The sequence below is a fragment of the Hetaerina americana genome, unplaced genomic scaffold (genome assembly GCF_022747635.1).
Source record: "Hetaerina americana unplaced genomic scaffold, ioHetAmer1.1.p SCAF_10, whole genome shotgun sequence".
In the NCBI taxonomy this organism is placed as follows: domain Eukaryota; kingdom Metazoa; phylum Arthropoda; class Insecta; order Odonata; family Calopterygidae; genus Hetaerina; species Hetaerina americana.
Window position 1 is genome coordinate 73,924,589 of NW_027286070.1, and position 12,357 is coordinate 73,936,945.

Sequence of the window (12,357 nt, forward strand, 5' to 3'; positions counted from 1 at the left end):
AAAAATTTTTATGTTTTTTAACATTTAATGTATAAAAGACCTTGGCATGGGCACTGACAACTTATTAATACCATCCCTTATTTTTAACTGCTTGCTATTCTATTCTATTGAAATTTTTTAACCACTCCAAGATTTCAGCCAAAAAATAATAAAATTTCAAAAATATTGTATCTGTCATTAAACTGAAAGCATGTACATATAAGAAACCATAAGCATAGCAACCAACCCGAAGGTCGGTTTGGTATGGGTTATGATAGAGTTCACCCAATACTAAGCCCTATACGGTGCGCAAAATTCACACATCAGGGTAGGGGGGCCAGTTCCTTTCCCTGTGCCAATTATGATTTCTCAGGAAGATCTGGTACCAGAAATATCACATAGCTTGGGTGGAGCTGCAGGTGCCCAGAGTGGCTAGTCTGGGAATAGAACCCGGGCCCCTACGGTCAGTAGTCGTAATCCCTGGGTTACGACGACCCACCAGTATGTACATATTTATAACAAAATAAGTATAATTGGAAACATTAAAAAATTGTTTTTATTTGCAAAAATTATAACAAACTAAAGGAATTTTTTAAAGCTTAACTTCCCTTTTGAATGGGGGAAAATTCAATTTTTGACATATGAATTGATATCTTCACAATAAATACGACTCTTGAAATGACAACGCCACCAGAGAATGGAATAATAATAATACATAATAGTGTAATGACAAAATAAGAGTAAATGCAATGGACTCACCCAATAAGGGAAAAGACAAAGAGCTCCTGAGGATCAAATGGGAAATCCATTGTGAAATTAGTTCCGAAGACAGCAGTGACAGTTGCTGAAGAAAAGGAATGTCATCATTAATGTTTGATAACTTGAGTAGCATTGCTTAATGAATTATTATATGTTGAAGGAATGAATAAAGCGGTAAGTGTGGGCCTACCTTCCTTTTGGAACCACACAGCAAGAAGACGAAAAACAGTAGCACCACACACAGCTGCAAAGAACCCCCTCCAGTAGTTCCTCACAGCAAAATACACAGTTGTAACTTCTATACTAAAGAGAACACCTGAAGAAAATGAATTTTAATTTAAGCTCCAATTCTGGTGAAGTCATCTACTGTTTATTCTCACACACAGCCATTCTTTCTCCAATGATAAATCTCAACTTCAAAATAATACCTCCTATTGGAGCGCCAAAACAGCTAGCAACTCCAACAGCACACGCAGCCGCTAGCATTTCACTATTTCTTGATTCATTTTCATAAATTCCTTGAAATGAAGTGACCAGCTTGGAAAGCAGGGTTGCAACAATGCTGGCAATATGCACAAATGGCCCCTGGAAAAAACAAGAATGGAATTCACTGACCACATCCATGCATTCAACATGCAGGGGAGAACCATTTATACCATACCTATGAGGACACAAAACTAAGACAACATCATAGGGGAGAATGCATTATATTGAACCAGCGATTGAATTCAAATTTCCACAATTTTACTCACACCATGCAGGTGTCACAAACACCAGAGTGCAGAGAAAAACAATAGCAATGAAACATGCATAACATATTTTAACTGAAAATCTACGAATAAATATTAAAAAATAAAGGAGAATCTTTTGTGCTTGAAAGGCAACTTCTCAGGCACATGCTGAAACTTTGCGGGCATAAATAATCCATCACTTTCAAACAAAAGCCATAGTTTAGATATGACAGTAATTCATAGTTGCAATCAAGTAAAACTCTTCAAATCAAGTCAACTAAGCGTGCTTTCACAATTATTTTATTGATGCACAATTGGTTTCACTAAAGATGACATAATCTGAAGGAGTACAATGGAAGGAAGGCAATTCATAACCTTTTTCAGGAAAAGTAAGATGCATACAAGCGGAGAGAAAGGCAGTAAAACAGGAGGAGGCAGGGTTGAGGAAGCTGAATGGAGGGAGTTTTGCTTCAACATAAAGAGTCAATAGTAGCTTTTGCTCAATATGCAAAGCAGACATACTTTTAGTCAAAGGCAGGATTTCATTATGAATGGAGGGAGTTTTGCTTTGGTAGTAGTAGTGTAATAGTAGCTTTTGCTCAATATGCAAAGCAGAAATACTTTTAGTCAAAGGCAGGACCTTAACAAATGAAAATACCATATCTTCCCATCGATAATGCGCACCCAGAACTTTGTATTAATCATGAATTTGTATAGATACCTCGCGCCCAGGGCTTCATAGTTATTTAGAACATGTATAGATGCCGCACATCTGTATTTACATACATACATGTGCATCAAATTATATATAGTGCGTGTAAAAATACATCTATATCGGATGTGTGTGAGGAAACATACGTCTATGTTTGGGTTTTTTAATATTTCAGTGCATAACGGGCATCGTTATTTTTTGGATCAGCTAAACATTGTTGTATAGATAACGCAAACGTTTTCGATGGGAAAAAACGGTACTTCTCAAAATATGTAGGAAAACACATATGGCAGCTTCCCCCACACATATTTCGGTAAATTTCTTCTGAGTTTTTAACACTTTTAAGAAAAAGGCACTTGATTGTAATAAAAAAGTTCATATTCATTTCATTTCATGGAATAACAATTATTTTAAATGGGCTCAAATATACTGCACCTCTTTACCAAGTGGCATGCCACTTCCTAGGGTGGCTGTGAGACCAATAACTTTGGCTATAAGGGTTCGGAATGTCAAATACTCTTTGAGAGCAACTCCACGAAGGATCGTCTTCATTTCTGGTATCCCCGATCCTGTTCATCCGCGATGACACCAGCAAAGGATTCATGCCAGGAAAGAAATACTAAGCATTGGTATCAAGAGACATTTTTTAAAAAAATCAATTGATCTCTATAAACTATTTAAGTGCTTGACAAATTGATTCCTCCATTCTTGTTTAACTCTCTCAATTACGGGTTTGCCACCATTTTCATGATTTGTTAAATTCCAAAGAAACAGCGGGAGATGCCGCAACAGTAACTTTTAACGGAGTCATCCGCTAATGTGCATTTTAATGCAACAATTTCAGAGCGTAAAAATCATTCGCCTTGACTGGGACTCGAACCCAGATCCCTCAATATCCGGTCGAGTGCTTTAGCCACTTAAGCTACCGAGGCGTCCTCTTAAACTCTGAAATTTTGGGCTTTTTAATTTTGTATGTACGGTATTTCGTCATAACATCTAGTTCCTTTAAAAGCCCCAAAATTTCAGAGTTTAAGAGGACGCCTCGGTAGCTTAAGTGGCTAAAGCACTCGACCGGATATTGAGGGATCTGGGTTCGAGTCCCAGTCAAGGCGAATGATTTTTACGCTCTGAAATTGTTGCATTAAAATGATTTGTTAAGTTTAAGTACATACAATCAAAAGAATAATGTAAGTAATTTGGAATTTTAAAGAACACTCAAAGGTACTTGCAAAAATTGATAATTTTTCAGTCAATGTAAAAGCCTTAGTGCCATTTTTGGCTTCTTTGTTAAATAAATAAATAATTCAAGAGAAAAATTGCACTTTAAGAAAGGAAACGTTGACAGTATAAATGATAATTAACTTTTAATGCATGCAAAGTATGAAATTTGTGGTCTACAAATAATTATCTATCACATAGAAAAGCATTAAATGTACCATCGTAACTAAAAATGACTATTTACGAGTACAATTCAATCAATACATACATATTGATTATTTTTAAGATACCACAAGAAAAGAGGAAAACCTTTCCTCAAAACTAACAACAAAAATGAGTACGATACAAATGAAATATTTTTGCAATCAACTTCCCATTAATTCATTATAAAACCAATAATCATAATAAATAAAAATATATTTTTAGTAAATTAATACTTTGACAAAAATACTCCTCTTTTTCAATAAATTGTTTTATAAAAGTGATTCTTAGACATTTCCAAATAATAATGAATGCAACAAACCTGATTGAGAAAATGAAACTGAAATATTTTATAAATTTGCTATTGGTCTGCAGCATACACACAGTTACTCAGTAAATGATTGCAATTACATCGGGTACAAGGATAGAGGTTCAGTGTGGGGGAGAAGGTCAAATAAGGCAGAGTGGGAATTGATAGTTGTATGTATGAGGGAAGTAGAAAATGTAAACATCACCATTCACACACCAATGGACTGTGGAGCTATGATGTGCACAAAACCAGCAGAGAAGAGGATGAGAAAGAGAGGCAGTGACACCCAGGCAACATACTGGACGACAGGATGAATGGCCAGATCCCTGTACAGCCATATTCGAGCTACATTCCAGAGAGCAGAGGCAACAGGAAACATTTATAGAATTTTTATTACATGAGTAACAACCAATATAATTCAATAATTTATAACATTTAAGCTAGCCATCATTAATAAATGTATTTTGAAAAATACACAAAAGATATATTTGCTTATGAATCCTTCTATCCAAAACATTTAGTTCATAATTGAGAAATGCACAGGCAGTTTTCAGGATGAATGTCACAAAGACAGAAATTTGAATTATAAATCCTCATTTCAGCATGCAAAATTTTTGTTCTTTCTCCAAAGCAACTTCATAGCAGTATTGCATAAATAGTAATAACCCACACAGCTTGGCAAAGCTTGACCTTTAATGAGGAGTTTGCTGGAGGATTTAAGCAATATCCTCACTTGTTAGTTTTAAGTACACCTAGAAAAAAATACTCTAATTGTGTTTTCAAAAGATAAGAAAAAAATAAGCATTAGAGGAGACAAACTATGAGGGCATAAATGTTTGCACATACACCTCAGATGGTTTCAGAAGTGGCTACAGATATTTTTTATGTGTGATTTGCACAACTCTTTGGAAGAGTTCAGCATTTTAAAAGTAACAATAAAAATGTTTACAGGCACCACTGCCCAAAATATGACAGCACTGAATGCACTGAGTGTGAGCTTAAGCATTCTTGGGCATTTACACTCCCTTTTCACATGAAAATTTCAATACAATTTACTGTAAAGAGTGTACATAATGGGGATTCGTTGGTTCCATGGGAAGGGCACTGGGATATTAACTGGAAGGTCCAGGTTCCGTTCCAGGTGGCCCATCTGGATGCCCTCGGTTTCACCCAAGCGGTGTGATTTGATGTGATGTTAGAAATTCACATGCAGTTGGGCTTAGTGCCAGGTGAGCTCTACCCTCACCTATTAAGCTGTCCTTTGGGTTGATGATTGTGGCAGTTATGAATATAAGTAAGTACCTAATGACAATTGCTTTCTCACCTTTGTTGCAGAGAGATATGCCATGATCCATGACAAATGATAAAAATGCCATTATTACTCCTAGCAGGGCAAGGAACACCCAGTCCTCACCCAAACGGGCAAATGTGTGTTTCCATGCAAAGGCTATGACAGCAGCAACCTAAAAAGGAAATAAATGGCAAAATTGTTTTTATGCAATTACCTTGCAGTCTTTCTCAAAATAGCCTGGCTTTAGTTTCAGTATTAAAATCTGGCAATGCCCTTAAAAATGTCAATTATGACAGGCAAATTAGTGAGTGCTTTCGGGAGAGATTATGCTTTTATTGCTTGCTATTACTTTTTATTCTAAATAAATATTTCTTAGCATTGGTCCTGATCTCAAACAGGAGTAACATGTTTTTGAAAGACAAATTTCACATCTGGAATATAAATTAACCTACTAATGTCAAATGTACGATATTTAGGTATTATTTATTTTATTGCTCTTTAGGATAAAACGGACCTCATATTAACTGCACCAAAGCATCACAAGGAGTAAACCTGAATTTATGCCGAGCATAAAAGTGACAATCTAATTCATATCCCTAACCAGGGCTATTTTTACAAATGATATTCACCAGAAAATCTTAACAACGACAAAAGAAGTTGATGATTCCAATGAATCAAAGTAAAACCAATGAAAAGACGCCAAATTATTTTCAGCTTGAATAATTACCTAAATTCCAACAACAATGTTTTTCAGCTGAAATAAAAATATACAGTTCTGTCCACTATGACTACTCTCAGTACTCTCATTAGATGCTAGATAAAAACATCATACTCATTAATAATATTCCATATTAACCCAAATCAAGAATTAATTTAACATCACTCATCATCATAAATCACTCGCTCAATTGGCCACTTCTTGAATCAGGGTTTATCTAAAATTAACATTGTGAAAATTCAACATTTCTGATAATTCTGGCCTTTCTTAATCAATATCCACTCAATTACTCAAATACAAGATGCAGCTTAGTTCTGTTAAAACATGTTATTTTGAGACAGTAACTTCTCTAGAAATGACATTGAGGGGGAATTATTTTTATTGTTCCTGCAATGCCTTCTTTTTTTACTCAAGGAAGGCTTTTTCAAAACCTCTGAGAATGTAATTCTGAGATTCATAGAGGATTGCACGATCAAATAGTGTTCCTCGGATTTTTAAATTGAAAACAGAATTGTTGGTTGGCCACAAAAGAGTTGCGTATAAGACTTTGTGCCTTCTCTTCATGCCAGTATTCTGAACCTACAGCCAGCAAAACTTGTTGCTACAATGGTGACACTAGTCTTAAATAATTTCATGATTTTTATATGGATTCATAACAGTAGAAATATTGCAAAACTTACGTAATAATTATTAGTAAGCTAACAAAATGATCACAGCTAATTATTTATCCAAAGACTCATACAAGTAATACTAGCCTCCCATACTCACACACACGGCAAAAACACTTTTATCATGACATTGGAAATCACAGATCACAATAAATGGATAGGAAGGGAGAGGCATGAACTGGAATTCTTCTCCGGTATGAGAGCCATGCCATTTGTTATCGCTCACTGCCAAGCCAATTAAGGTAGCAATGGTTTTCAATGCCTCCTTTCATCCTTCTGTGAAACCATTTATGACAATGAATGTAAATCAATTACTAATCAATTACAATTGTAAAATTTATTTACCCTACTTATTTTATTTATTAAATTATATTTTTTCATTTAATATTATTATTTATTTATTTCACTCAACATACTAGTTATTCATTTCAAAACAAGGCATAGCAATTTTATACATTCGAAAGTCTTAGTTACCATTGAATCCTCATTAGCGATGACTTTTGCGATTATTTCTTACTGTGGTAGCAACACCTCTTTTAACTCTTTTTCAGTGGAAAAGAATATGCAATCCCACATCATAATTCATCGAATAAACAAAGGCAGTTTTGTCCAATGCTTCACTCTCTCATTTCTTTGAATCCTCCCGACTCTCTCTCCGTTGACAGTGACCTCGGATATACCTTTGCTAGACATTTGTTTCCACGCCTCACGCCGGCTCCAAGCTCCTTGTTCCGCAGAGCGTCTTCTTTCCGCCTCGCCTTGGCCACTGCCCTCGCTCTCCTTGCCTCCTCCTTGGCAAACTCCCCGAGGTCCTTTGTGTAGCGGCCATACATCTGAAAGATGAGGCCAATGCAGAGGGTTAGGATGATGCCAAGGGCAACCAAAGCATGCCTTGCCATTCCCTCCCCTCCACCCCCCCCCCATTCACCAAAGGAACATCATTGCCCTTGGCGGACAACTGCACTCCACAAAGAGCGTCAATACGCACCCAACTCCAATCCAGAAAATGACAAGATCTCATAGTACTTTCAAGTCGAGTTCCATTCGCCCCCAAACTAATAGAAGCTTGAAGAGTTCCTCCTGGAAGAATTTGCTAAAGCATAATCCTGCTTTTTTAACTTAAACTTTTAACTGTCAATCTTGAAACTGATCAAATGTTACTTTAGGACCCATTTTAATATTTTTTTAGAAAAAAGAACAGCTCCCACCCTAGATCCGCATGTACCCCTGAGGCAAACTACAGTCCCAGTACCATCGATCTCTCAGAGAAAAACGAATACTTGATTAATGACCTTTATGTTTTGATTACTAAAATATGAAATAATTGGCCAACTATCCGGGGGCTTGGACTAAAATACTGGTAAAGAATTTAACTTTGTTATTCTGTTCATGCTTCAAGTATCTTGTCTGCAAAATTGAAAAAAAATCATTAGCAGCTCCAACATCTATCAGTCTACAAAGTATTAATTTCCAAAGTACTTTAAATGGCAACATTCTACTTTGATTGAATAAAATGATTTTGACACGCACATCGATCCACGAGTTTCAAAACCTCGTGGCATTATAGGTAACATTAAAATCATGGTTTCCAAACATTCTCTTGAATGCTGAAATGCTCCCTGGCAAGCACTTAAAATCAGTGAAAATGCAAAATCTTCTCACTAAAATACTGCAGATCTTAATGCATGTTTCACTACTGGGATTTCTTTGAACATTACATCATCAGTGTTCTATTTATACTGACAGTAAGGGTCAACATGGCAGAAAATAAATCATAGGTCAATTAGCGTTGTGGATTATAGGCATATTAATACAATAAAAACACTTCATAATTTAAAAAAATTAAAAACCTCTTGTAGACCCCTTAATGATGATGAGGAAGCATTGAAACTGGTTGAGGTATATTTTAATTAAATTATGGAAAATAATAAAGTATGAGTCGTATTTTTATTTTATTATCAACATCAAATCTACATTGACATATGTAATACCTAATGGATGCATAACATGGAATGCAGAAAAATTTGAAGAGAATGATCAAGAGGGAATATTCAACAAAGCTTATTATTTTGATTCCTACAGAGGGACCAGCAGTTGTTACAGCTAGCTAAAGATTCAAAAAATGCTTAGTAAAGACAGATATTTTAACCCAAAAACAATTTCTGACCACTACCTCTCAATTCCTGTGAAATGTTTCTTGAGCGGCAAAGGGTAAAATGCTAAGTGTTTAATCAATAGATTATTTTGATGTTAATCAGCTAATTTTTGTAAAAGAGAGATAAAAAAGAGAGAAAAGGTAAAATGATTATTTTAGGCAAGAACAGTTTAAGTTTATAAAGGGTAGAGGCACACTTGATGCCATTGCAATGACTGAAAGAAAGGAAAATATACAACATACCAAATTTATTTGTATGCTTCATGGATTTAGAGAAGGCATAGTTAAGTAGACTGAGGGTTGGATGACTAAGGAATAACCTGGTCTCAGGCTGCTGGTAGCTCACGGGGAATCATAATTTACGTAAAGAGGAGGGCAGGGATTCAAGGCATCCCCTGTGCATTTTGATATACATGAAGAGATTATGATAAAGCTAGAGGTATAGGAAGGAATGAATGAAAGTTGGTGGGGAGTTCATAAAATTCTCAAATGATTAAGCTTTAGTTAGAGAGTCAGCTCAAGGATTGTTGATTGATTGACGTAAAGCAGGATCAGTGTGATATTTATGTGATCAAAATTAATGATAAGACAATGAAATTGATGAGGCTCTCATGAAATTGGAAGGCTAATTTAATCATTAAGTTTAAAGGATACTATTGTAGGTTGGGCAATTCTCTATCCAGGAAGTGTTTTAGATGAAGACAGTCAAAGTAGCATGGAAATAAGAAAAAGAATTAAGAAAGCAAAGGAGCTTTTACAAAAATAAAGGAGTGGATGGCAGGGAATTAAAGGTATGAAAATAAAAAAACCAAAGATTTGTATGGCCTGAAAATTTTTCCTTGGGGCAAAAGGATAGGCATAGAATGGAGGCTTTTGAGATGGGGGTGTGGAGGATTGATAAGTGAATAAGAGAGAAAAACAAAGGAAGAAGTGGTTGGTATTAGTATTGGAGAAGAGAAGGTCGTTGAAATTTATTCAAATGAGGCAGGAAAATTGGACGGAGGGCATTCTGCATGGCAGTGGAATGTTGAACTTTTTAGTGATTGAGGAGAATATGTTGTAAGCAAGGCAGAGAGAGAAAAAGATGAGTGTTTTGGATAGAACGGAGATATGAAGAATGGGGAGTGTAAAAAATGGTTTGTTTGCATGTAGGGTGTTAAAAGGATTTAGTGCCATGCTACAGTGAAGCAGGAGTTATTCCTTATGTACATCAGAAACCCTATTTAACCAATACACTATCATTAATACATTGACTGCCAGAGTCCATATTGACTGAATTATGATTTAAACAGAGGTCACTAGAGTAATACGACGCAAAAACTCTCTTTTACAAAAGCATTGGTAGAAAATACATATTATTTTCACTTCTTATATTTCAAATGTGACAAAATTCTTCTGTAAATAGAAATCGCAGGCCAAGCAGTAATTAATGTTCTCGGATCAATGTTCAAGTACGTTGAAGAGTGCTGATTATTCACGCTTGAGTAGAATATTGGATGCAGTTCATTTCACAAAATTAAATGCCAACTGTGCAAATTCTGCGTGTGTTACAACATTGCTTAATATGCTTTCCAAGAATCCAATTATGTTTACACTCTTCCAAAGAACCATACTAAATATGCTTTTTCATTATTGGAAAATGGAGTTAAAAATGGAAGTTGCTGCAATGTATTTCGACTTCTCGAAAGCTTTCGATTGTGTTGACCACCAATTACTTCTCAAGAAACTCCAAAGGATGGGTATTCGTGGCATACCTAATGCTTGGATTAAATCCTACCTATTTGATAGAATACAACATGTGGTTGTTTCTAAAAATGGTACATCTTTTGTATCCCTACGTAAGGTCCTTAATCGAGGTGTTCCTCAAGGCTCTGTTCTTGGGCCTGTCTTGTTTATTTCTTATATAAATGACCTTGTTGATATTTTTCAACATATAAAACGGTGCTACCCCCTTGTTATATGCTGATGACACCAACATTATTCTTGTATCGCCTACTTTTGATGAATTGATAGTTAAGTGTAAACAGGTTAGCCACACCTTACTCTCTTGGTGTCATAATAATTTCTTAGATTTGAATATAGAAAAGTCTCACCTGATATATTTTGCAAATAAAAATAAAGCAAGCAAAGTACTTGCTATTGAAGTCGATGGGAAGGTGATCCCACAAGTACAAAATACCAAATTTTTGGGTTTCCACATAAATTCTCAAATCTCTTCGGATGAACACATGAGTACTTTAACCAGTAAGTTAAGCTCGGCCTGCCTTTTAATAAGGTCCATTTGATCCATCGTTTCAGTGGCTGTTCTCTGTGAATTATACTATAGTGAATTTTATTCTCACATAGCCTATAGTATCCTTTACTGGTGGGTTCATCATCTAAGGCCTTGCCTATTTTCAGGGTCCAAAAAAGAGCCATTCGGCTAATGACTTTTGCAAAACACAATGCCCCTAACCGTCCCCTGTTTAAAAAATTGGATGTATTGCCACTGCCATGTATTTATATTTTTCATGTATTAGTACATACAAAAAGAAAGCCATCCAAGTATGTGAAAAATTGTGATATCCACAAATATTCTACGAGGCAGAATGAGCAGCTGCATGTTTTATATGCACTTACAAAAAATGCAGGTGCTGGCCCAAATTTTATGGGCCTTCAACTTCATAATAAACTCCCAGCTGAGATAAAGGCCCAAAAAAGTGTGGCTGCATTTAAAATCAATCTACTTAGGTTCTTAAAATTAAAAATGTTGTATTCAATTGCAGAATTTCTTAATAATGCGTGATATGTGTCTTGTATCCACAAATGTATTTTGTCACTTTCCCCTGACGTGTCTTATATCAAGTGTAACAGTTGTAACAACTTGATCGCTGGACAAATAAAATTCATTATCATTATTATTAAAGAATTATAGCAAGGAACTCAGGTACTTGTGGATACCATAAGAGATAATGAATATTCCTAAAGTTTACTGTCTTGATCCAATGATCCTGTTGACCATTATGCATAGAAAATTCGGATAATACTGAATGATTGTCATCTCAACCAAATCTCTTCCCATTCAGTGAATGCATTCATTAACCTAACAGAAAATTGTTTCTTTTTCGTTAATTATTATAAATTTTCATGCATTTAGTAATCAAATAAATTTTTCATTTCAATTCTAATTTGCCTGGCCTCTCCCATGATACGAGTCCACTAGCCATCACTCCCCCTTTTGAACTGAATTTGACCCTTCAAAGTGAATGTAGTGTCACTCTGTGATGCAGTGTTCAGTCACTACACATATCTGCTACCAAAGGAATCAGATACTTTCGAATGAAACCTTAACAGCAATCAAAGCCTCCTCTTAAGCTGCTGGCAATTTGGATGCCAGTATTAACAAGATTGAGGATGAGAACGCCCAAGAGGGACAAAATCGATCGGAAATCACCCGACCCAGGCCCAAGGATATGATAGTAGTGTACATTCAGGGAAAACTTGTTAGCTTTAGAACTTCATCCTGAAGATGATTGCAGTGACGGCCATTGAAACGTTGGTGTTTGCTTCATCAAACCAGTTTGAAAGACCTGATAACTCTTCACCTCTCTTCCAACTTTCCTATGGCATTGAAGT

The 12,357-nt window shown here is 35.7% G+C and overlaps 1 protein-coding gene across 1 annotated transcript in view; it reads right to left on the bottom strand.

The window, feature by feature from the left end:
- The window catches only part of ClC-a (chloride channel protein 2), a 286,199-nt gene that overhangs the window by 31,358 nt on the left and 242,484 nt on the right, over window positions 1-12,357 (bottom strand). The window contains exons 2-8 of the mRNA XM_071598874.1: window positions 7,268-7,420; window positions 5,235-5,373; window positions 4,127-4,255; window positions 2,617-2,750; window positions 1,167-1,323; window positions 929-1,054; window positions 739-823 (exon numbers count right to left, since the gene is read on the bottom strand). Coding sequence (XP_071454975.1) covers window positions 739-823; window positions 929-1,054; window positions 1,167-1,323; window positions 2,617-2,750; window positions 4,127-4,255; window positions 5,235-5,373; window positions 7,268-7,420 — 923 coding nt within the window. The remainder of the gene's footprint in view (window positions 1-738; window positions 824-928; window positions 1,055-1,166; window positions 1,324-2,616; window positions 2,751-4,126; window positions 4,256-5,234; window positions 5,374-7,267; window positions 7,421-12,357) is intronic.